The sequence below is a fragment of the Mus caroli genome, chromosome 1 (genome assembly GCF_900094665.2).
Source record: "Mus caroli chromosome 1, CAROLI_EIJ_v1.1, whole genome shotgun sequence".
NCBI lineage: Eukaryota > Metazoa > Chordata > Mammalia > Rodentia > Muridae > Mus > Mus caroli.
Genome location: NC_034570.1, coordinates 31,993,193 through 32,019,454, shown reverse-complemented (window position 1 = coordinate 32,019,454; position 26,262 = coordinate 31,993,193). Strand labels below are relative to the sequence as shown.

General features: G+C 46.8%; 1 protein-coding gene across 19 annotated transcripts in view; it reads right to left on the bottom strand.

Moving 5' to 3' along the window:
* Positions 1 to 26,262, bottom strand: part of Inpp4a (inositol polyphosphate-4-phosphatase type I A) — a 112,893-nt gene that overhangs the window by 40,835 nt on the left and 45,796 nt on the right. For 17 of the 19 annotated variants that reach the window (XM_029475253.1, XM_029475146.1, XM_021170851.2 and 14 more), the window contains exons 2-12: positions 14,652 to 14,713; positions 14,032 to 14,241; positions 13,503 to 13,547; positions 7,729 to 7,847; positions 5,711 to 5,827; positions 5,377 to 5,456; positions 5,012 to 5,123; positions 4,168 to 4,258; positions 3,581 to 3,728; positions 2,515 to 2,645; positions 240 to 344 (exon numbers count right to left, since the gene is read on the bottom strand). In XM_029475253.1, the coding sequence (XP_029331113.1) occupies positions 240 to 344; positions 2,515 to 2,645; positions 3,581 to 3,728; positions 4,168 to 4,258; positions 5,012 to 5,123; positions 5,377 to 5,456; positions 5,711 to 5,827; positions 7,729 to 7,847; positions 13,503 to 13,547; positions 14,032 to 14,137 (1,054 nt within the window). In that variant the 5' untranslated portion in view covers positions 14,138 to 14,241; positions 14,652 to 14,713. Of the gene's footprint in view, positions 1 to 239; positions 345 to 2,514; positions 2,669 to 3,580; positions 3,729 to 4,167; positions 4,259 to 5,011; positions 5,124 to 5,376; positions 5,457 to 5,710; positions 5,828 to 7,728; positions 7,848 to 13,502; positions 13,548 to 14,031; positions 14,242 to 14,651; positions 14,714 to 26,262 lie in introns of those variants that run through there. The other 2 variants (XM_029475505.1, XM_029475523.1) reach the window with 1 other exon arrangement.

Here is a 26,262-nt window from a genome sequence, read left to right as displayed (position 1 = left end):
TGGAGAAGGGAGGGAGGGAGGAAGGGAGAGAGAGAGAAAGGGAGAGGGAGAGAGAGAGAAAGGGAGAGGGAGAGGGAGAGGGAGAGGGAGAGGGAGAGGGAGAGAGAGAGAGAGAGAGAGAGACTCTTGCTGCTCAGCATACAGGAAAAATGGGCCAGATATAGGGCAACTCAAAGACCAAGTATACAGGAAGAAAGAAGCAGATCATAACCCAACAATGGGGTGAGAAAAGCAAGTACCTGAGCCTCCATCATCTTGAACTCGCATCCGTTGTATGTGCAGGTTTGTGGGAACAAATTCTAACTTTTTATCTGCTTTCAAACTGCTTGCTTTAAAGGAAGGACCTAAGAAATAAAACAAGAGAGCAGCCCCTTCAGCATGCACCATGCGCACCTAGGAAAGCACCCAGAGGAGCAGCTACACGGAAGCAGGCCTAGCTCTACAAAGGCCTGGCAGACTCTGAGTGCCACTCAGGACAGTAGGCTGGAGGACAGCTCGCAGCAGGGGACTGACTCTGAATGCTCTCTGCCGAGCAGAGCCAGAGATCATCAGCTTGTAGAAGGCTAGAGTGGTGGTGAGGCCACTCCTCCTGTGCCTCAGTTCAGAAAGACATGCTACACAGATGTGACTGTAGATGGGGTGGTGCCACCACTACAGAAAGCCAGTGGACCACCTCAGACACTGCCTGCCAGCTCTATAGACTGCTATCATCCCAGAGCCTTGAAACTGGCCTTCCTGGAACAGCACCTCTCAGTCTGAAATGAAGAGAAGGCCTGCACCTCACCTTGAGTCAGCCTCCATGGCACTCACTGCCTGCACTTTCCAATCCATTTCAGTAAGTTCCCTCACACATGCTTGGGCCTAGAGAGGTCCAAGGATGTGATCAGCACCCACAACCTCATTTCTAGAGTCAGAATCCAGAGCTAAATGAGGTGGCAGACAGCCACTGTGTCCTGCCTCCAGGAGTCTGGAAGCCACACTGTGACTCTCAGACTTGCACTGTGCCTGTCTTGGTCACTGTAAGAAATATAGCCAAGGCCTGTGTTTAGCTGAGAGTCTAGAATAGCTGGATGCTTCCGACATTGGAAAAGCTCTAGCCTAGAAAACTCAGGTTTGCATGGGTTGCACGCTTTCTCGGGAGCATCTCTCCAGCATGGGCTGGTGCTTCAACCCCTCAGGCAATGCTCCACTTGGACTTGCTCCAGCTTGAACCAGTCCCACATACCAGTATCTTGCTAAGTTTATGAACAAGTTCCTATATTGTCTGTGAAAATCACAGATTTCCCTCAAACTGACAAATCAGTATATAGAAGGAAAGAAACCAAAGGTAAAGACTATTTTGAAAGAAAGGAGTGGGGCTGGAGACATGGCTCAGTGGTTACGAACACTAGTTGTTCTTCCAGAGGTCCAAAATTCAATTCCTAGCATCTAAGTGGTGACTCAGAACCAGCTATAATGGAATCTGATGCCCTCTTCTGCTATGCAGACAGGCAGAAGGACAAAACATTCATACACATAAATAAAGCAAAAAAGAAAAACAAACAAAAAACAAAAAACCAAATGAAAGGGAAGGAGGAAAGGAAGAAATGTAATCATATTATAATCTCAAAAATAAATCTTTCCAAAATAAATAAGTTATAAGAAAAAAAAAAAAAGAAGAAGAAGAAGAAGAAGAAGCCAGGCAGTGGTGGTGCACACCTTTAATCCCAGCACTTGGTAGGCAGGCGGATTTCTGAATTCAAGGCCAGCCTGGTCTACAGAGTAAGTTCCAGGACAGCCAGGGATACACAGAGAAACACTGTCTCAGAAAAAAAAAAAAAGAAAGAAAGAGAGAAAGAGAAAAAAAGAGTACTTTCAAAAACTAAAACAATTAAACAAAAAAATTTATCCCATTTGGAATAGAAAGAAAATGGGTTAAAAAGAAATTGCATAGCTTGAAAACCAAATGTCATCTTCAAGAAGGGCATTATCCTAGCATCCACTAAGCCCTGACACCCCCCACCCCCCCACCCCCCCACCCCCTGCAGACTCCAGCCTGGGAAAAAGGAAAAAGAAGAAAGAAAAAAGAAAGTTGAGGTGTCTAAACCTCACTTTCTCTTGAGTTTAAAATAGCAAACTGCACTCTGACAACTTACACATTCCCTAAAAATGACATTGAATATTAAAACTAGGAAACTGCTTTGCTTCAGGCAAACAGTCCATATCTGTTGGTTTTCAGTGGTGTGAGGATGAAGAACCCACGTGGCCAAGGTAACCTGAAACCGCTTCACTTCCACCTCATTTCACAGGGATTGTTTTAGGAGATAACACCAGAGAAAGACTTCTTGCAATTCACTGATTTATCATTTCAATTAAGATCTGAAAACCCCAGAGTTGAAAGAATTCACACCTACATGAGAATCTATTTTTAAAATCCCACTCAAGATAACCAGAAAGTCTGAGCATCCCAAGCCTTCGGTGCTTGGTCAGGAGTGTGGGAGGTGCAGGAGCCTGGGAAGGCAGGGCCACACCCACCTTTGTACTGATGGAGGTCAGTCAGGTTCTCCTGGTAGGTGAGGATGATAGTCTGATACTGGGTGACAATCTGGCGCCGGAGGCTCTCCCAGCAAGGGGACAGCTCCCCCAACTCTTCCAACTCACATACTCTGCAAGCAAAACACACACACATCAGGCTGCAGGGCTGGCTCACCTCCCTGCAGTTAGGACCAGGCCAGCAGTGCCACTGCCATCCTCACAGGATGATGGGAGAGATCACTGAGCACATGGGAAGCACGCAGAGAAGCTACAGGAGCCGAGGTAAATGCTCCAGGCCAGCAGCGAATGTGGGGAGAAGAGAAGCAGCTGAGGAGGAGCTCTGCTTGGTGACCTTGAACATGTTATTCCAGCACTGGTCTGGTTGTCTGCGAGACGATGCATTACTCCAGAACAGAAGGACGGGAGATGTGAGAAACCACTCACCTCCTCACCCTCTTCCCAACAACCCCCTTTCCGTGTCAAGAACACAGCGACAGTCTCACACTTCTGGGAGAGCCCCATCTCCCATCTGAGCATGCTTGCTGCCTACACTGGGTGTCAGCCCTGCCCGTACAGTTGCTGCCAACACCTTAGCTGGCTCTAAAGCACCTGCCCAATGAAGGAGTTCTTTGAAGCAGTAACACACATGATGTTAATCACTAATGCTGATTTAGAAAAAGCTGTGGAGGTCACAGTGTGAGACAGAGAGGAAATAGTCTCAGCCTTCCTTGGAACTGAGAAATATACCTCGGGATAAAAGCTTGGCTCTGTGGGAGGGGAGGACCCTGTAGGGCCATCCTCTGAGCTCTCATCTCTATGGTTCCAAACAGGAGGGATGAGAAGGAAAAGAGAGAGAAAGAAGGGAAGATGGGCTGATGTTAGCCAAGCCTCTGGGGCTTCAAGCTCAGCCCCGTGAAATTCTTGTCCACCAAACTGTAAGTCAGAGGAGCAAACAGGCTTCAGATGGCTGGGGCCATGGGGCCAGCAAGGGGAGAGCCTGGGTCTGCACTCAGCCTGTCGTAGGCACGTGCTCATGGGTGGTGAGTGTCCATCTACTTGGCCTCACCTGGCTGCATCTTCTTCCAGCAGTAGCTTCACAAACTGCCGAGGCACGTGCAGGGAGAGGACGCTCTCTGCCATCTGCTCCAGGATCCGTAGGTGGTTACCATCAGTAGTTGGGAAGCGGTACATGCGGCAGATGGCACCACCAAACACTGAGGTGGGAATGCAAGAAGATAGGCTGTGGGTGAAACGGCTGCAGACCCCCTGCACCACTCCTCCTTGGGCCCTCAGTGACTCTATGGCCCTGTTTTCCCAAGAGAACTAATATGCAAGCAAACAGCAACAACAAAACTCAAAACCCCACACCCACATAAAGCCAGCCCCTTCAAGCAGTGCCTGACACTCCTTGCTCTCAGACAATGGTAGTAACTGAACAGCAAGGAGCAGGGGCAGGAACACAGTCAGTCACTAAAGTCAATGTCTAATAAGAGTGAAATGGAGCCCCTTCCTCAAGGGATTTCTGGCTCTGCATACTGCCGAAAATGCCATATTGGTGAAGAACAACAGATAGGTGCCAACTGGGGCATGAGTGTGCCAATCAAAGTGGGTGGGAGTAAAGAGTGGCCAGTCACATGAGAGGAAGCTGCTTACCTGCTTTCAGTAAGCTGTCTTTTCGCAAAGAAGCATATTTGGATCGGATTCCCAAGGCCTCGGTCAAGCTCTCATCAACGGGCAGAACCATCTGATAAAAATTACAGAAAGGGACAAGAACGGTGTGGAGACTCCATCACACACACGTGCCGGGCTGGTCCACAGTGCACAGCTGACCAGCACACACACTGATGTCCTTCCTCATACTGCAGAGACACCTACTTTTCATCGAGTGTCTGTCTTCTGAGCCACTGCACCTTGGGTGTCAGGGTTGTGGTACACAAAATGAAACAGAAGGGCAGCGGCCACCAAGAACATCCTCAGTGCAAGTGCTCTGAGCATACTTTGGGCAAATGAGGTAACATTTTATAATGCTTCTTCAACAGCACTGACTCCTAAGTTAGAATTCTCATTTGGTAACTGTCTGGGTGAGAGACTGTGTGGGACATGAGGAGACAGGAGATAGGCAGGGACAGTCCTGATTGGGAGGGAGTGTGAAGGTGACTGGGAAAGTCAGTCACTGGCAGGATGTGATGGAAGGCATAGGTCTTCATTACCTCTTCGCCCACACCTTCCCACTCTGCACCACATACACTAGCAAAGATGCTCTGCTCTCAACCCTGTGCTATGGAAGTGGCTGGTGTGGCTCAGGGAGCAGAGACCAGTTCCAGGTCAGCAGAGCAGGAGCCCTTCCGTTCCTCTTGGCATCATACCCAAGAAAGTCCGGAGAGTCCCACGGAAGGCAAAGTCAAGCAGCAGGCCCTGCCCTTCACTGAGACAGATGTGCACGAAGATAATCAATGCTCCTATGCCTCTCATGGAGATGAGAAAGGCGCCCACTCACCCTTCCATTGACAGTGTCCAGAGACCGAGTCACAGGAGGCTGCTGGTCGGACTTCTCCTCCATCTGCCAGCCGATCACAGTTATGTTGCCGACACGGTCACTCTCTGCAGACCTGCAACAAGCATCGCACCTTGACAAGCACTGCATTGGCTCAGCTGCTTTTCTTTTTAAGGCAAAGCTCAGCTATCCTGGGTCACCAGGGTCCTGGGAGCAGCAAGGAAGGAAGCATCCTGACAGGCCTTCTGGCACACTAAGCGGTCATCTTACCTCCCCTCAGCAGGCACCACTGCCTCCCCTAGACAGTCCCTGGGAGGACGGAGGGGCAAACCTTTAGACCCTTTCCAAGGAATGAAGGCAACACCAACCTCAGTGTCAGATGCAATCTGTGATGCCTGTCCTGGAGCAGATCTTTGACCACGAATGTTCCAGAGCCCAGTAAGTACATCTGGGGGAGAGAGGGAGATCAGTAGAAGGACGCTCTGACCCACGTACCACCGCCCAGGGAAGTCGGTGGTTCCTATAACACCTCCGACCCACCCTCACCTTGTGAACCCATGACAATGGTCAGAAGAGAATTCCCAGAGACAAGTGTGTCTCCACACAGGTTAATTCATAAGGCAGTGGTGAACTCTATCCTGCTTGGACTGTAACACAACTCTAAATGAAGAGAAACTGTTGCCCGACTGCATGATACTTAACTGTTCCCTGAGATCTGTCTTTGACATCATACACAGACAGCTTGATCTGGGTCATCTGATTTATAAGGGAGTCTTGAAAGAAGGCAATGCTGCTTAGAAAGATAGGGTTGTTGGTTCCCTAGAACAGGAAACAAGAGTTGGATTTTATTTTAAGGACTTGTTTTAACTGTCCTAACATTTTCAGAATGAGGAAATTAACGTTTTTACTGATTGTTCAACACAAACACTAATGGCAGCGCCAGACAAGAACCAAAGAGCTCTGCTCTCCAAAGAGGAAAATCTCTGCTGGCAAGATCATCGCCAGTCTGACAGGGCAAGCGGGCCCTTGCAGAGGCTCGGCAGAGGATTCGCTCCCAGAGGAGTGCGGTCAACATCCATGGCATTCTTGTGGTACAGTTTCTGTGTGCTATATTTTAGACTGTTCCTTAGGGGTGTTCCTTTCAGGTTTGTGCAAAGGCAGAGGAAAGAGGAAATGGATGGGTTCAGTAAGTATCTCTAGACTCCTGTGTTTGGAATAATTAAAACTGACCTTTCGAGAGCTGTCCTCTTTTAGGACTGGGTCTAGTTTCTAGATCAAAGGTACCTATTTTTTGGCAGCTCTGCCTCAGAGCTCTACCATACTCTTCTCAGCAGCTCTAGGTCTATTCTCTCAGTACCTGCTGGGCAGCCCCTCCTAGGGGAGTCTATGAGCCTTCCCCCATCATCCTTCCTGGAAATCTATTAAAGCAGGCTAAAGGTCTAGGATTCAGCTTTGGTGCCCCCTTGTTTGTTGAGCAGGCAATGACCAGGAGAACACAAACCCTTCTACAAAGTCTACCTCCGGCATCTCTCCCCACACACCTGTTCTCCCAAATCCTTCCTTTCACTAAAGTCATCCTGCATCCCTCCCCCAGACACCTGTCAGAGGCAGAAGACCTCCTTGCAGAAGTCCTGCAAAGCTAGCTACTGTGCTAGATCACAAGCACCTTGCTCAGCCTACAAAATCAGTTTCTTGCACACACTAAGCAGATCTAGTTATTTCTTAAATCCCATGATGTTCTGCTATCACCTGGCACCACATACTATGTTCAGTCCTAGACTGGAAACATAAGCATTACCTGCAAGACATGCAGAACCAGGCCCCTGCCTGGACCTGAGATCAAGTCCTGGCTAGGAAGCCTGCTTAAAGGGATATAGCTCCTGTGTCCCCACCCTGCTACCCTAATGGTCCCCAGGCTTTCTTTCCAGTGCATGAAGTGATCAGGGTTATTTCAGCCCCCATCCTTGGGAAGCTTGAGGTCAAGGGCTGTGTCCTTATGGGTTTTGTACCAACAATCAACACAGTGCTTGGTCTGAGGCCAGTGCTCAACAAGTGCTTCTACCATAGGCAACCTCACTTAGAGGGGCTAGCTTCTAAAATGGAAAAGTTGAATTAAAATTATGTATTAATGAGTTCATGTATAAAAGCATAGAAATATAAAAATTAAAATGAAGTTTGATTTGGTAATTATTCATATTACAAATAAAATCCTGTGGAATGCCATGTCAGAATCTCCTATGACCCGTACCATAACTCATATAATGTGCTCAACTATCTAAAAAGATATAGTAAACTTCACTAAGTAAAGCTATGTAAATTATTTTTTAAAAGCACAAAATACATAACACCAAAAATGCAAAAATAAAAATTAATAAAGAATACAGGCATGCCCCAGCCTAACAGTAAACACCTTCCAAGCACTGTGGAATGAACAGAATTCTCTAATCATAGCAGCAATGGGAGTGACAGGGGACAGACAGCTACATCTCATCTCTTAAAAGTCAATCAGCCTTATAGGTCCCTCCTTAACCAACAGTCTATCAAAGCTCAGGCAGGATGTGGCAAATGGAGGGCCACCCCAGAACTGTGACAAAATGGATAAATGAGCTGAAATGGAACCAAAGCCACAGCTACCCAAGAACTGAGTGACCCTTCTGCTGGGGCCACTGACAACCATGAGCAGGAGGGCTCCCTGACAGAAAGGGACCAGCAGCACCCACCTCGATGATCTCTGTCTGCGCGTGCTTCGTCCAGAATGCCTGTGGAGGGGTGGTGACACTCACAGCCACAAAACTATTTGGTTTTCGATCTAGCGATGGAGTGTGCAGCTCACTGCAAGCTATAAAATCAAGACAGAGTAAAAAGGAATCCTTTTGGAGAGAGTTCTACTTAGCTCATTGCTCTACACAAACCCAAAGGAAAGCTTAAAATAATACTCCCAGAGACACCATGATCACACTGTCAGTAAGACAGGGGATTTAAAAACCTGTCTTCTCATTCTTTTCCCTCTTCCACCCCTGGCACTAGGGTAGCCTTCTGATTCAGAGTGTGACAGCATAGTTACATACAATAAATATAACACAGTGCAATATAGTATACACATAAAATAAACGATCTTNTGATTCAGAGTGTGACAGCGTAGTCACATACAATAAATATAACACAGTGCAATATAGTATACACATAAAATAAACGATCTTCTGATTCAGAGTGTGACAGCATAGTCACATACAATAAATATAACACAATACAATATAATATGACATATGTAGGCACTTATAGATACACATAAAAGATCTTTTAAAAATAAGAAGGGCACTAAACATTACTAAATCTCCAGTTTTTTTAAGACAACATGAGTCCTGAGGTGATGATAGCAACAGCTATGCAGCTGTGCAAACGCATCTAACACCATCGGGTACACTCGAGACAGTTAAGGTGGCAGCTATTATACTATCTGTATTTCTGTTATCATCAAGCATATGGGGTCAACTCTAACTCCAAACTACATCCTCACAGTCACAGGAGGTAAGCTCTGTGCAGGGAACAGGATGAAAGGAAGACGGTGAGACGGACAGAAAGAAATGGGGGAAACCTTGAAAGAATTAGAAAGACAGAAAATAAGGAGGAGGCACTACACACTGTAGGTTAGGGAAGACCAATGCCTTGGTGTGTTCCAAGTAACGTTAATTAAAGTTAATCAATTCTTCATGATCACTGTCCCCTGAAGTACCCCTCCACAGTCTCAGGCATCTGAACATCTGTTTCCAGGCTGATGACACTGTCAGGAGATTTAGGAACTGTGGCCTCATTGGAGGAAGTACATCACTAGGGGTGGGCTTTGATTTTGAGGCCTCTCCCTACTGCTAGCTGCTCTTTCTGCTGTGTGCTTGAGTTCCAAGGTGCGAGCCCTCAGCTTATGCTCCAGCTGAGACTGCTGTTGCTTGTTGCTGTGCCTCCCCACCATCACAGACTCCTACCCCACTTCTTCTGTAAGCTGCCTTGGTCACCTTGCCCAAAGCCCAACCACCTTGTTAGGTTCTGATCATACAGTGGCTGCATTCATCCTGTTCTGCCAGCCGTTCCTCCCTATCACACATGTGTGCACATACCATGTTAGAGCCACTGTTCACGCAGCTGTTGCACAGTCCCCCCGGCCACGCAGTCTCAATCCTTTCTAGTGTGACTCTGCCTGCCTGCTCCTGAGGAGCACCCCGTAGCACTGTTGAGACTGCAAGGCTATGTAGAGGCTGACGCATCCCTTCAGTTTGTACGGCTTAAAAATATCTCAGTGCACCTGAATGATTGAAGGGTATTTTCTCTAGGTAGTTATTTCCTCTAAGACCTTTAAATATATTGTCTCAGGGGTTCTATTTTTTACTGCTATAAAACTGACAGTCTAATTATTGTTCTGTGTGTGTGTTTGTGTGTGTGTGTGTGTGTGTGTGTGTGTGTGTGTATGTGTGTAGCTCCTACAATTTCTCCAAGATTGGCTTTCAATAGCTCTACTATGATGTACCTAGACGTGTTCAGTTCTGGTTTATCACAGTGGAAGAAATGCTCCAGTACAAATGCTAACCCCAGCTTTGTTTTGTTTTGTTTTGAATACAAACAGACTAAACATTCTTACTGTAGGTTTTGTGGGATCATTAGTTTGTTTCTGAAACAGGATCTTACTTGGCAGCCCTGGCTGGCTGGAACTCACTTCAGAGACTAAGAAGGCCCTGAACTCACAGAAATTGGCCTGCCTCTCCTTCCCAAGTGCTAGAATTAAAGGTGTGTCCACCGTACCTAGCCACTGCTATGGTTTTTAATACCACCCATTTTCTATTGCTTCATCTCTCCAGCTTCAGTTTGGAAGTTTCATTTTGGTCTTTGCCTAGAATCACCAATTTTGCCTCAATTGTGTCAAATTGGCTTTTTAAAAAATCTTTTTGATTTTGATCACACAGTGGCTGCATTCATAGACTTTTAGGTTCATTTATTCTATATCCCAATCCTATAAAGCTCATTTGGTTCTTACCCTAGCCCTCTGTGTGTGCTGGCTTCCATATGTTGGGGCTTTGCGAGGCCCTGGTCCTGTCATTACTGCCCTGCCTTTCTTTCAAGTGTTCCTTGTCTATTAAGCTTTTCTGTCAGCTTCTTGTTTGCCTCATGCGTTAGTCCGGCCTGCGTTGGCTGCAGTATTGTAAAAAAGCACTATTGAACTAATTCCAAATTTTTGAGGAGCTGCTAGATTGATTTCCAGAGTGGTTGTACCAGCTTGTAATCCCACCAACAATGGAGGAATGTCCCTTTTCTCCACATCTTTGCCAGCATCTGCTGTAGGCTGAGTTTTTTTATCTTAGCCATTCTGACTGGTGTGAGGTGGAATCTCAGGGTTGTTTGATTTGCATTTCCCTAATGACTAAGGGTGTTCAACATTTCTTTAAGTGCTTCTTGGCCATTTGATATTCCTTAGTTGAAAATTCTCTGCTTAGCTCTGTACCTCATTTTTAAATTGGGTTATTTGGTTTTTATGAGGTTAGCTTCTTGAGTTCTTTATATATTTTGGATATTGGCCCTTTATCAGATGTGGGGTTGGTGAAGTTTTTTTTTTTTTCCCCCGAAACTGTGAGTTGCCAATTTGTCCTACTAACTGTGTCTTTTGCCTTACAGAAGCTTTTCAGTTTCATGAGGTCCCACTTATTAATTGTTGATCTTAGAGCCTGAGCAATTTGAGTTCTGTTTAGGAAATTTCTCCCTATGCCAGTAAGTTCAAGGCTCTTTCCCACTTTCTCTTCAATTCAGTGTATCTGGTTTTATGTTGAGGTCCTTGATCCACTTGGACTTATGCTTTATGCAGGGTGATAAATACAGATCTATTTTAATTTTCCACATACAGACTGCCAGTTAGACCAGCACCATTTATTGAAGATGCTTTTTTTTAAACAACGAGCATCAGTACTTTGCTCCTTTATATTACTGAGTAACTTCTGAATGAGTTGAGGCACTGCCCATCAATCGGTGGGCATTTGATTGCCTCTATTTCCTGGTTACTACAAACAATGTTGAAAACACTGTGAACTAGTTTGTGTTGAACATTATGTCCTCATCTTTCAAAGATGTTTTTGCTGACTATGTAATTCTAGCTTAGCTGCCTTTTAAAGAATTTTCAGTGTTACCCTACTGCTTTCGAACTCCTTCCTCCTTTCCATCTTCTTCTCTTTTCTTCCTCTTCCTCCTCTTCCTCTTCCTCCTGCTCCTGCCTCTGTTCCTCCTCTGGCATTTTAAAACGAGGTCTAAACGTAAAGCTCACAGTTTGTTGCTGCTTTTTACATTTCGTCCTCAACTTTCAACAGTTTTGATAGGATGGCTCTAGATATGGCTCTCTTTGGAGTTTATCTCAGCTCTGATCGAAAAGGACCTTTAGCAAGTTTTATCATGATGGAACTGCAGAACATGGGGAATAAAATGAAGATCTTAGAATCATCCAGATGGGATTGGAGAGACAGCTAAACAATTAAAGTGTTCACTGCTCTAACATGGCTGCTAGAATTCAGATCCGAGCATCCATGTCTGACTGCTCTCAAAGGTCAGCATCTCCATCTCCAAGGGATCTGGAACCATTTTTTGGCCTCCATAGGCATGGACAGATGCACATGCGCGCACACACACACACACACACACACACACACACACACACACACACACACATGAGGAGAGAGAGAGAGAGAAAGAGAGAGAGGGGGGGGGATATATGGATCTCCAATTTAACTTGACTATCAAGCAGCCAGCAGGTGTCCGAGAGTCCCACATGACAGAGGCTGTTCCTGAGCCATGGCAACAGCAGTAATAAGAGTGGTAGCAACAGAAAACCCCGGAAAAAGAGAGAATGTGATTTCCAAAGTCACTACATCACATTGTTCAAAATGTCTCATCTTTAACCACAATTTATGAAACACACACACACAAAAATAAAACACACAGGACAAATCCTGGTCGCACATAGATGAATTTAAAACGTAAAAAAGTCAACAGTGCCTGTCCCTGAGGGACACTGATGTCTGACCTACTAAGAAACTAGGTAAAGTATGATGAAAATGTCTTATTAAATAGAAATTATCAGTGAAGGAACTGAAATCATAAACCTAGCCATGTGGAGAATAATATTCAAAAGTACAATAACGGAACTGAAAAAAATCGAGAGGAGCTCAGCTCTGGGCAGACAAAGAAGGAGTTGGCACACTTGGGAGATGTCAGCTAACATTATATAGTCTGAAGAACGGAAAGGAGGGAAGGAAGGAAAGAGAGGGGGGGAGAGAGAGAGAAATAGAGAGAGGGAAAGACAGAAAGAAAGGACAGTAGTTTCCAAGCGACCCGGGAGGTCATCAAGGTCACCAAGCCAGGTTTAAACAGAGTTCTGAAGGAGAGGTGGGGCACTTGAGAAACATGGCAGCCAGGTGCTTTCCAGATGTGGTGGAAAACATGATGCCTGAGAGGTATTTTAAACTAAACTCACATTCTTCAGGGCTACAGGATTTCTTGTATTATCTTTAAACTTCCTCTCTGTGCTCATTTTTCCATTTTCTCTTTTAAATGAAGGCATCCTGGACTGTCCACCTCTCTCCTGTTTCCTATGTTGCTTGCCAAGTCAACTTCTTGGATATTTTCCAGGCCTTATTGAATTGTCAATCTCATGTTAGGCTTTAAACTTCAGCCTATCCTCTGTTCTTCAGCTGCTTCTTGCCAGCAGTGCTGTTGGGGGACACACTCAGGTGCACCCTTCCTTCTTAGAGGTGTGAGTCACAATTTCTTTGGTACTGTCTTCCACTCCTGCAACACCTGCTTCATCCAGGTTCCCCTGCCTCATGCTGTAGGCGTGCCATGTGGGCTGCTGGTCAGTCTTTCACTTCTTTGGTCTTATGCTAAGTCACTTTGAGATATAAATTTCTTACAGCACATGCCCATTTTACAGCTCAATGCGTCGTATAAATCCCTATATCAATATAGCACTCCCAGTGCTGGCTGAGATGGCAACACTTCCCCTACCATCCGTAGATGTAAAGGGAACCTGAGCCCTAACTCTGGCTTCTTCCCTCCTCTGCCCTCATTCTCCTTCTGCCAGGTGTATGGGCCCCCACCCAGTGACACTGCCCCTCCCTCCAAAGAGACAAGTAACTCTGTAGCAGATGTGAGAACATGGCCAACCACACACTGCCTGCACGGAGCTAGCCTGCTCATCGCAGCATCACACAGCCTTCCAAACACTCCATTCTTAGCATGAACATTTGCCTCCATAAAAAGATTGGCACCCACATGTGGACTGTGACTTTATTCACAACAATCCCCCTGAACACAGCTCCAATCTCCATCACGGCCAGCTCAGTCACCCTGGAGTAGTCGGTTATAAGAAGCAGCCTCTGAGATGCTGCACTCCTCAGAAGCAGCAGTGGAGGTGACGGCAGGCTCTTAGAGACAGACTAGCAGTAACAATCAAGAGAGAGGTACTTACCTAAGCTGAATTCTAAAATGGGCTCATCTGGATCTTGGATATTTCCTGGTAAAGGAGAGATGACAGGAAAAGTCACCCAAAATAAATCTTCCACAGAATTTAGGTTGTATTTGTTTTGTACCAAAATAGAAACAAGTTTGTATAGGCCACCCAAAAATATTATAGTAGATGGTTTATAAACTTTGAAACAGTTTAGTGATTCTGAAAAAACAAAAACAAAAACAAAAACAAAAACAAAAACAAAAACAAAACAAAAAAAGCCTCAGAGCTCTTTTCACTCTGCCTATGGAAGGCAGCCCAGGGTGCCCACTGGAGCTAGAAAACACATGCTCTTCAGGTGCACCAGACCAGTTCCCAGTTTCAGGAGCATTAGCTATCTCGAGTCCTACTTCAACCAAGAGTCCACACCCGGACACCCTCTTTTAAAGGCTTGGTTGCCCTCCCCTGGCCCTTCCAACACAGCTCCAGCACAGAGCCTGAATGTGTCATGTTCATGACCAGATGTCTAGTGTAGGCATGGGAGGCTCACCTGCCAAAGAAAGGCCGACCATGTCGGCTGCCACGTCAATGGTGGAAGCCCGCTGCATCGCACGGGCCCTGGCACCATGGCGAGGGCTGTGCTCTCTTGCTGTCATGATGTCATTGGTGAGGGTATGCTTCTTGTTCCTGGGTCACACCTCACCTGATTCCCCAAAGCAGAGCCGTCTCCAGGCCCTGGACTCCTACGATGGCAATAGCCCTGAGACAAGGGAGTAAACACTGGTGAGAGTCAAGGTGATGATGGAGAGACTATGCCTATGGGAAGAGAGCAGGACCTGACCCTGGCAAGATGTTGAGAGCAGTGTCTTGTGACAGGGTGGAATCAAGCTAGGATGTCTGACACCTCCTCCTGTCTTCCTCCTCCCTGCCCTCTGCATGGTGTACCCGAGGATGCTCTTCTACCAAAACAGGCCGCATTACAGATGGCCTAAATGTAGTTGTAGAGTAATGTGTTTACGAGTTTCTTACTGCTCTCTAGCACTCTTCTACTGGCAAGTCTCACAGAATCTTCAATCTTCTATCAACTCCCACAGCACAACCTCTGCTGGAAGGACAGAGACTATGTGAAGAGCCAGGCTACTGCTCAGGTCAGTCTGACAAGTGACTTACCATACATGCTTGCTTTTGGACCACGTGGCATTGCGTCACAGAAGGACATCCAGATCCATCATCTAGAAACAGAAAAGCACAACTTGATGAGCTCACAAAATGTCAAGTTCCCCAGAGCAGGGACTTCCCTCTAGCTTCTCGCTCAAAGGAACAAGAGAGGAAAATGCACATTCCCGTCCACACCAAGGGTTATCTGTCAGGGAGCACGGGCCTGCCTGCAAGATACAAGAGGGAATGTGGTTTGGAGGAAATGAGGAGAGCTAGGTCCTGGCTTGCCCCCAGGAGGGGCTGCAGTGCAGCTCTGAAGCTCTGTTCTCTGCTGTCTAAGAGGCTAGCTGCACTGTCTCAGAGAAGCACACTGAGAGCCAAACACACATTAGGAGAGAGGGCTCCGTGTGCTCCACTGGGCCCCCACTTGCCATCACTACATGGTGAGCAGGTTCCTCCCTGCAAAATGAAACTTAGGCCAGGGAGTCATGAGGCATTAAGGCAGGTCTCAGGGCCCTGCTCACAAACCCGGTGAGAGTGAGCAGGAGGGCACAGTAGGGCAACACACTCAGACCTTGACTCATGTCCTTCTACAGGCTGTGCTCTTAACCTTCCCACTGGGGTAAACCAAAGATCTCTGACCTATGAGCCTCAGCCACCAGGGCTATGGACTTGTTGGAGAGCCACTTTGGAAATTGCTAAAAGGGAGAAGTTACTCACTGCTGTAATCCAAAGAATTTGCAAGTTAAATGCTGAAACTTAGAAAGTACCAAGACTACCTCAATGGCTGGTCTTTGTCTAGCTCATGTTGGTTTACAGACAAGTCTGTGGCAGGTGGTCCTGCCGGCTAACTGACCCAGCCCACTGTAGATAGCGCCATCTCTCCCATCACCCACTGCTGGCCCTGAGCTGCTTACATATGAAGACACCTGCCTGAGAAAGCAGTCACTGAACATGGACACACACGTTTCTCTCTGCTCTTGCCTGTTGGTGTGATGCAGTCAGCAGACTGCCTGAGCTCCTGCTTTGACCATCCCCACCCCAACCTACATTGTGATGACTTTTGAACTGTAAGCCAAGAAAACCCTTTCTTCTCTAAGGTGCTTCTTTTCAGTGTGTGTGTGTCACAGTGGCAGACACAAAACTAGGACAACTCCTGAAATCCCACAGTGATAGATGCAGTAGGAGTGGACCAAGCTCACTAAAACCCTACAGCAATAGGTGCAGTAGAAGTGGACCAAGCTCATGGGTGATGCAAGCATCAAGGGAAGGAAGTCAGGAAACAGGAGTATATGTATGGTATTTTATAAACCCATCAAACTCAAGCAAAGTAACACTAACTCCACCTGTTCCACCTACCCATCTGTTCTTCCAAATTATATACTACTGGAAGACCTGTGCCCTCTATACTATGGATAACATTCCAGAGTGATACAATGATTTCACAATACAATTTATATTACATTTTATAAACAAAAATATTCTTGCCAAGCATTCCAAACATGGAAAAGACTCATGCAACAAAAATGCTTATTGTAAATAATGAAGACTAGAATCAATCTAAGTGTCCAGTTACCGTATGTTCTGGAACATCATGAGACACTAAAATCATTCTAAAACACCCAGAAGTCATGCACAATATGAACTGAAGCTCTGAGGCCTAAAACCACCACTTAAACAGCTACAGAGATAAAGAGAGAGCTCCGAGAGCTGGCAAGGGTGCAAGAGAACTGGAACCAGTTCTGCTGGGCTGGAGAAGGACTGGTGTAGCTACTCTGGACAGCTGAAGTCACTATCCAAACAGCAGGTGACCAGCCAGTGATCCAGCTGAAACATGGGATACAATCTGGGGCACAACACAGGATACAGAAAGGCACATTTATATATGTATACACACACACCATGGAGACTTTTTAGAGCAGTGACAGACATTAAGAGTAGTTTATCGAGCCGGGCGTGGTGGCACACGCCTTTAGTCCCAGCACTTGGGAGGCAGAGGCAGGTGGATTTCTGAGTTCGAGGCCAGCCTGGTCTACAAAGTGAGTTCCAGGACAGCCAGGGCTATACAGAGAAACCCTGTCTCGAAAAAAACCAAAAAAAAAAAAAAAAAAGAGTAGTTTATCATCCATAAAATGTACAGAGCAAAACAGATTAATCACTGGGAAAGCCAACCATACAGAGGCCAACTGGGGCAGTCCACTTGGTGTGAAGTGCAGGCACAGGGCTCAGAATCCGTGTTGTGAAGTCAAAAAGATAAGATGTAGGGCTGGGTGTCCACTACAAAGGTGTGAGTGGCTCCTGGGCTGAGAACATTCTGTTCCTGGCTGGGGTGCAGGTTCCCTAAGTGAGCCTGTGACAAGCCATTGTATCATACGCAGGTAGGTTTTGCACCTCAGTAAGAAGTATATTTGATGCCTTTAGTGATGGTCCCAAGGACAGCAAAGCAAACCCTTTATCAGTTTTGCACCACCTGATCTTTAGTCACAACAACTTAAAAGAAACAAGACACAGAGCCAGTGAAAGCTGTTAACAAGATGGCCACCAGGGCTGAAGTGGTTTCAGGGAACGGTTCTGTCTTCCACACTGCCATCTTCACATGTTCCAAAGGCTGCATTAAACACTGGCTATGACAGTATGTGGAAGGAGCTGTTGTTTTCAACTGTAATCTCAGCATTCTACGACCTGCCTCATTACCTTTCTCTACGAATAATGGTGAAGATTCAAGTGAGCCCTTAAGACAGAAAGATGTACCACTAGCAAACAGCCCTATCTACACCCTGACATCCTACCCCAGCATGGCTGACAACCCACCCTCTCTTTCCTCCTGCCCACTCTACCTGCTCACCTGTCTCTGAGGAGGGTGGTTTCTGTCATATATATTGGGAGTTCTCCAAAGATTAAAATTTGCAAAAAGGGGTATTTACACACTAATTTTGTACTAGTTCATAGGTTAGAGGAACTTTTAGGTCAAAAGATTTTAGCAGTTACTTCTCATTCTATTTGGGGGCATTTAATTATAATCTATAATTTAAATCACCAAGTCCCAGAACGCAAGGCAATTTGTTAAGCTAAACTTGGTTTCCCTCACTAATTTAAAATAATTCACTAAGGATTCCTAAATTCCCAGTGTCCCCAATTTTGCTCCCAGTTCTATTTGAAGATTGGAGTTCATTAGGAAGAAGAAAAACTTCACTTTAGTCAAGGGGGCGCAAGAATGTGGGGAGAGGCTTAAGCTGGAAAAAAGAAAGCAGCAGCCAATGAGACTGCCTCCTTCCCCACTCCACAGAGGATCCTGTCTCCCTATGACAGGAGAGCAAAGGTCAGCCAAGGAAGGTCCTACATCACCAGTGCCTGGAACCTACGGAGGGGTGGGGCACTGACAACGGAAGGCAGAAAGCAAAGGGGGCGTGAGGATCCTCACAGGGGATGAATGGAACCTAGAGATGGCAAGGCATCTCAGAAGCTTCTAGAGAACGTCGAGGGAAAGGCCCTCCTTCCCTTGTCCTCGCTGAAGCTGAGGAGGCTCTGCCACCTCTTGGAGGCTGGAGGCTGGAACTGCAGGAGGAGGGTGAGTCACATGCAAGAGCTATTCTAGTTCATCTTAAGAGTGGCATTTTTCTAAAATTAGGCTCATAAAAATGGGGATAGGGAATACTATATAGAGGGGTGCATCCTCTCAAAAGTCACATGGAAGTGAAAATTATCTGAAGAAAAAAAGGCCCAAATACAAACGGGGCTCTTCTGCCCTGCCCAGCCCAGCCCTATGCTGAACCTGTCTACAAAGGGCCTGGAGCCTTCCCCACGTAGCTCTCTCTACACACAAGGCACTTGAGAGGCAGTGGCATGAAAGACGTGAGTCAGAGCGAGCCAGCAGTCCTGAGGGACAGCCTATGACAAAGGATGGAAAAAGAGAAATTTTCCCTTAAATCCCAAACCCAGGATAGCTAAAAATCATAGATCACTGTGACATCAGCACTAACGGGCAACAAAGGTTACTATGAGTAATAGCCAAAGGAGACAAGTATCCTGCAGCCTGGATGCCGACTCAAACAAAATGTCTTCCTGCCAATTCTCAACTCCCAAACACTACCTTGCAAGTAAAAACAGTCTGGATAAGAGTCCAGCATCAGAAAGGTAGTATCAGGGTGTTGGGAAAGTCCTTCCCTTGGGAGAGTTGTAAAGAACATCTGCCTGCTTTCTAATGAGGCCCCAGTCAAAGCTCACCCTGTGGGGCCAATGAGCTCACCAGGCTTACGGAGCCTGGAGGGAGGCTGCTGGAAGGAGCATAGGTGACCCTGAAACTGCTCCACTAGAAAGCCCTAACTCAGCATGGATGATGGCTGTCTTGTAGCCAACAGATGGAGGGAGCCACTCTCAACCTCCAGGAGCCTCCACCTCATCCTCCCCACCCCTCTATGAAATTAGAGAAGAACTGCATCCAGATATCTAGGAGGAGTGGCTGGAATCTCAGGTGGGTCCCAACCCTCACCAACCCCTCCTTCTATGCGGTGATGACCACAGCCAACAACTGTACTGTGATGACGGACACTCAGTAGGAATCACAGCTCTCATGCAATCAGTATCGCTTTGCTCAAAGAACTGATTTCTACGCAACAAAGTATAAAGCTCTGACTCAGTGTAGCCATGCTACAAAGCAGTTCAGCATGATTAGTGTGTGGAAAACTGGGAGGGGGGGATCGCTTTAGAAATCAAGCACAAGTAGAACAAAGTGCTAACAATCAATGTACATCCCTTGTCACCCATGGCACAAACAACTTCACCCAAACACACGCACATGCATACACACACATAGACACACCAATGCACACACATGCACATGCATATGCACACACATGCATGCACACACATTCTCATGGAGTCATTCAATTATTTACCTCCTGCTTCCCATTTCCTGTTTTCTGCTAATAACTATAAATATATAATGATGGTAATGGCTGAACACCATTTAGGTAGCATGATTGCAAATATAATGAATATGATAACTGAGATAAGATGGTGCCTGGCCCCAGATGCATATGTGCATGTATTCCCTACTCAGGAGACCAGTCGCTTTATGGACTGCAGTGAAACTCAGTGGTCAATGGATGGTATTACCAGGTGAACTCTTAGAAGACAGGCTCCGTCCTCACGGATAGGACTGGTGCCCTTCAAGTGGGCTAAATGTACCTAACCTTTCACACTTCTGTATTCCACGGTGTGAGGGCATAAGAAGGCCCTCACCAGATACCAAGTGCTAGCACTCCAATTGTAGAATCCAGAACGTAAGAAATGATATTTATGAATTGCCTAGTCTTGGGTACTTGAAAAGGTACTTGAAATGCCATCTCACAGCGTAGGATGGTCTTGGTTGCTTCAGCTCTCTGCACTCCAGCCCTCCCTCTTTCCCACCTCAGTCAATGGCACCTCTCCCTCTTCTCCCTCTGGGCTTCCAAGAAACCTGGTCTCACATGCTCATCCAGTCCATCACAGCCTCAACCTGCTCAGCTGTTCATGCCCTGGGACTTGGAGTTCTCACTGCACTGTCTGTAAAACAGTGAATGCCAGGCACCCCATCCCCAACCCCACCCCATAACCTCCTTTACAAGCCATTTACCCAGCATAGCCCCTCTCTATGACTACAACTCTTGGGATGACAGCAGGCCTCCACAGGAAGGCCTTTAGGGACAGCTCAGTCAAGAACACCTCCCAGGCAAACTGTGACCCCTCAGGAGACTTTCCATAGGAAGCAGCTTGAAGAGATGCCCTGGGGAAAGTGCTTTAAGTCATTTATGCTGAGCTAACACAGTGGCATGATTTCAGAGTAGCCTGAAATCCCAGCTACTGTTGAGCCTGAAGCAGGGGGGTGGAGAGTTTGGGTCCAGCTGGGTCTAGAGAGTGCGTTTGTGGCCAGTTTAGACAACTTAGCCAGACCCTGTTTCAAAAGAAAAAGAAAAACAAAGGGCTAAGGATATCACTTGAAGTTAAGCACTTGCTAGCATGTGAAGGCTCTGAGCTCCGCCACTGAATAGAATAACACCAGCACATGCTGAGCAGCACAGGACCTGACACCTAGTCTGGGTGCCTGGAGGTGTGCTAATGTTGACAGACATTGTAATGCTGGAGGAATGCCAGGGCCAACTGTGGGGCAGTGGAAAGTCCTTAAACTTCACACTCACCCACTTTTCCAAACACCTACCCTTTCTTGCGTCTGTGCCTCATGCTATTTCTTTTCCACAAACTAGCAGTCGCTGCAGTGAGAAGGCGAGGGTCCCTTATGAACATGCCTGGGAGCACAGAGGTGACAGAGAGGCTTCACGGGGAGCTATGTCACACCAGATAAAAACACAAAACAAAAACAAGCTCACAGCCAGGCTGGTGTTGGGCAAACATCTAAACCCCTTCCCTGTCTGAGGGCTAGTCTGCTCCTTTCCAGACAGAGCAGCCCATTCTCTGGGTGCCAGCACAAGGACTGTGGAGGCCACTTCCTAGAGCCAATCAGCACAGTTCTCACACATTCATTCCCGCCCACTCAGCTCCAGTTGTCAGTTATCACCACATGTCTTTCCGAGCACTGGGAAGATAATGGACACACTGTGTAGAACCTAATGTGCACTGTCATGGCGGCTGTGACAATGTCTACCATTGTGAGTGCTGTTCTTGCTCCTAATGCCAATGACTGAAGAGTCTCATTCTCTCACTCTAGTTAGCTCAGCCACTTGACACTCACACATTAACTGAAAGCTTCCTGGTACTTTAGCTGGTAAAACTTTAATGCCACACAATTTTCCAGCTATGCATACAAAAATGGGAACCAGCCAATATTAATCTTTATGAACTCTCACACACCAGTTGAGACATGCAGCTTCCAGACAGCTAAGAGGCAAAGAGAAGAGGACAGTGGCTTCTCTGTGACTCAGGACATCTGAGTTGAGGGGCCAACCAGCCAGTGAGAAAGGTAGCGTTTTCTCAATCGGGTTCCAGGAGACACAGCTAGAAGACTTTAGAGCATGAAGCTAACCTAATCCCTCTGTGGCTGGGTAGGATGCTCCCTTCCTTTCTTTCTTTCAACAAAACTCAAAGCAAGGAGCCTGTCTTGGTAACAGATTCTACCTCTCCCTGTCTAGAGCTGGACCTCTAGACACCAGAGTATCCTCTATCCCAAGCTCTGTTTCTCGCCTCCTTCCCCTTGTGCGTGGCAAATCCACAGCTGCCTCCTAGAGCAGCAGTACAAGAGGGGGCACCCTTTAAGGGCAGTAGCACACCCTGAGCCAACAATGCCCCTTGCCTTGCCCTGACAGTTCATGTCCTTGTCCCATCTCTCTGCCACCCCAACATCTATGTTACCTTCCTGTCAGCACTCAGTAGCCATGTCAATGGTGAAACCCACTGCACGGTACCACAGCATCTGTGGTCATGTAAATCTTATCCTACGTAATACAGTCATTGTCTATTACAAGCTGCAATTGTGTCTTGTTATTGGTTATTGTTTCTTACTTTGCCTGAATTATGAAAGTCAAATTTTATCATGAATATATGTGTCTAGGAGAAACCAAGGTATCTAAAGTTTGGTACTTCCCATGGTTTGAAGTTCCCACGAGAACTGTCCATAGTAAGACTGTATTCCTAATGATAAGAGAAAAATACTAGCTAAAGCCAGAACTACGTACTGCAGGAAGGAGGCCCAACATGGACGAACTTCAGCAGAGGGTGCATCTGTCATAGCTAGTAGGCTGACAGAACTCTGGAGCAGGAGCATGTGTGCACTAATGCCAGTAGTACAGATGACTTTCTCAGCTCCCTCTGCAGATGAGCTACCCACATGGTAGTACACACGGCAATCCCCAACCTTTAGCTCTCCAGTGCTACCCATCCCCCAGACACTGGCTGCATGGATTCTCTCAGCTCTCTCCAGGGATGAGAAATTCCCCGGCCTCAGTGGGAGCCTGGCTAGGGGGCTGGGATCAAATGGTAGCCCCTGGGATTCCCATACTAACCATGAGCTTAGGTTTAGGCAAGTTTTTGCCAGGGTTGGAAGGTGGTTATAGAGACTCACCTGAATTCATTATGACTTTTAGTAGCTAAACAGGAACCTCCTTATTGCGTGACTTTAAAGAAATAAAGCCAGATAACTCCAAGACTCCAGTTGGGTTTTCCAGACAGCAAGCTGCTGGCCTGTCCGGCAGAGAATCCCAAACAGCTTGTACATCAGCCTACTGTTTGTATTTGTTGTTAGTATTTGAATGAAAATCGAGATAGTCATGGAGCAAAGCAAAACAATCTGAGCTGCTATAATTAAAATGCAGCCCTAAAAATGCTGGTCACCTCCTACCCTACTCTTCTTTAAGGAGCTCTATGCTGTAGCCACTGGAAGGAGTAAGCTCAAGATGGTGCCTGCTGACTCCTTTCTGGTGTGAGGAGTAGCCATCATTTCTCCTTCTCACCTGCTCAGGGCTTAATGAGTGCTCCCTGCTCGAGTGTTCCTTAGCAAGGCATGTAAACCACAAGGGGAAAGGTTACACAGCTGGACCAAGATGTGCCGGGCCTGTGGTCCCTTCTGGCTGCTCTTCCAGTCTCCATGGAGACGTACAGCTTCCGTAGGGACCTCTCTGGTGGATCCTCCCCAGAGAGGAGGTGCAAGCTCAGACAGTCATCAGACAGCCTGCAAATGCCTTCCCTGGCCACGACCCATGACCCCGTAACTGTGCTGCACAGAAGACAGTGAAGAATGGCAACTGTCTTGCTTTTCCCCGTAATGTGCTGGGAATGGAACCTAGGTACCATTCTGACTCTGAACTCCATTTCTAAACAAGGGTGATGATCACGGAGTGATAGGCAGGAGGGGACCCCTCACAGCCATGGCTTACAGAGGAAAGCTCCAGCCTTCCTAACCAGTGCTGTCTCTCATATGGAAAGCTGAGCACTGAGCTCCTGACTCTAGCTGACTCCAGCACAGGCGCCAGAGTCATCTGCGAAGAGAGAACCTCAACTGAAGAAATGCTCTGTCAGGCTGGCCTGTTGGCAAGTCTGTGGTACATTTTCTCAACTGGTGACTGATGTTGGAGAGCCCAGCTCACCTTGAGAGGGGACACCCCTGGGATGTTGGTCCTGGGTGCTTTAAGAATATAGGCCTGGCGCACGCCTTTAATCCTAGCAGAGGCAGGCGAATTTCTGAGTTCGAGGCTAGCCTGGTCTACAAAAGTGAGTGCCAGGACAGCCAGGGCTACACAGAGAAACCCTGTCTCAAAAAACCAAAAAAAAAAAAAAAAAGAATATAGGCCTAGCAAGCCATCGTCAGCATTCCTCTATGGCTTCTGTATCAGCTCCTGCCTTCAGGAGTGTGTCCTTCCCTCAGTGATGAACAATACGTTACCTGGAAGAATGCGATGAAGTAAGCCCTTTCTTTACAAGCTAGTTTTAGACAATGATGTTTGTCACAGCAATATGAACACCGCGTAAGACAGGTGTGGGGAGGACTTGTTCATTTTGAAACTCTTGGAATTTTTTTGAAAAAAATTTTTTACATGTACGGGTGTTTCATCTGATGGTTAGGGTTATGGTATATATACCATGTGCATACCGTGTCCACAGAAGCCAGAAGAGGGTACCAAAGCCCTGGACCTGAAGTTATAGATGGTTGTTAGCCACCAGACGCATGCTGAGAACCAAACTTTTATTTTCTGAAAGGTCAGATGGTGCTCTTAGCCACTGAGCTATCTCTCCACCCTAAAATCTTTTAAAATGTTATTACATTTTATTTCTAAATGTGTCTGTGCACATGTATGTATTGGCACATGTGACGGTCAAAGGACAACCCTGAGAACCGGGGGGGCTGGTCCCTTCCTTCCACCAGATGGAAAGGAGTGGCTGAACTCAGGCTGTCAAGCTTGGCAGCAAGCACCTTTCCATGACCATCTTGCCAGCCTCAGGTCCTATTTTTATAATTACTAGAAAAACTTACTTTCTAATTCACTACTGTCAAAGCTGGTTTCATGACAAAATATGACATTTCCTAAGTATCAAGAGAATTCCATAAAGGGCTCTAAATTCGAAGCAACAGCCACAGATCAATGAAGTGCCAGGAAGACAAAGCTATTTTTGAAACAAGGCAGCAAGCCAGGAGACCAGGGATGGTCTGCCCAAGGCCTTCCAAATGGGAAACCATCCAAGTTCTAGATTCCTCTCCAACAGAGAGAAATTGAGGAGAGAAGTTCTGGCCTCCTACGTAGCATGGAGGACATAAAGAGGGCCGCACAGCTTACACACGGTTACGTACACAGAGCAAAGTGTATGCTGTCGACTTGCTTCAGCTCTAACAATGCAACACTGTTTGAGCAATTCACTGCTGGAGAGAACACTTGGCAGACAGTGACAGACCATTCCACGTTCTCATTAAAGAGAGGGTGAGGGGGTTGGAGTGTAGAGGACTTGGAGACAGTGGTCTGGATTGTCATATAGGGCATCCCTGGAGAGTTGGCCTATAGTTTCAGCTAATCAGTTGTTAATACCATTTTGTGTTTGGTGAAATGGCACAGTCTTCACCTATAACGTGACTGGATTGGGAATCACCAAGGTGACACAACACTGGAGCACGGCTTTGTGGGTATTTCCAGAGAGATTTAACTGAGGCAAGAAGACTTGCTGTCAGTGTAGGTGGTACCATATCATGGCCTAGGGTCCTAGATGAAATGAAGGAAGGGGAGAGGCAGGTGATCATCAACATGCTTCTGTCTCTGTTTCCTGCTCCTCCCAGATGGGATGAGGTGAGGACCAACCACATGTTCCTGCTGCCATCCACTTCAAACAAATGGCCCTTCCTTTAAGCCATTGTTGGGGACTTTATCACAACAAGAAGGTAGCTAGCATAGGGCCCTTCCGAGTGTCTGTCCCAAGGTGGCCAGGCTAGAGTACTACTGCAAGCTGACAGTGGCAGAAATGATGGAAACCCACAGAGGAAAGAAAATTTTAAACAGCTTTTGAGCCATGACTCAGGCCGATGCACTTCTTTGAGGAAACTTCTAGAGCTGCCCTTCCAATGCTGCTGCTGACCAATCTCAACGAGGGAGGTAAGGCGCCAGCTGGTCCTTGTCACTCTCATGCCCCACATCCTCCCTACAGGTGACAATTCTTCTTGCACTATCAAAGATCATTCCAACAAAAGAGGGCCCCAGAGGCAGGGGACAGACAGTGATTCTGATGGGCTGGCTCTATGGTAGTCTCTCTGCTCTCCCCTGTCCACCTGGCTAAGCGGCCTAGATTATGCTCTGCACCCACAGCTGGGGTCACAGCTTCACCTTCACTTGCTTAACAGCTGTTACCACACCAGGCCCTTCTGGAGCGCACACAACTGAGTCAATGATGTAAGAAAGTGTTAAGTCATTTTACAGGACCCTGCACTATGAGGGAAACAAGGAGGAGGCCTGAACCTGGTGAAACCGGTCTGCAGGTGAGGGGTGGGCATAGCGACTTTAACCATGTGCATAGTTAGGGGAAGCAGTAATTGAAGCAACAGGAATGTACAGCATTCTAAGGGATAGAGAAGGCAGGGCTGGGAAGCCAGAAAGGGTCAACTCAGAGGCAATGAGGACCCTCTTAGGATCTTAATTCTTTAAACAAATCTGCAAAA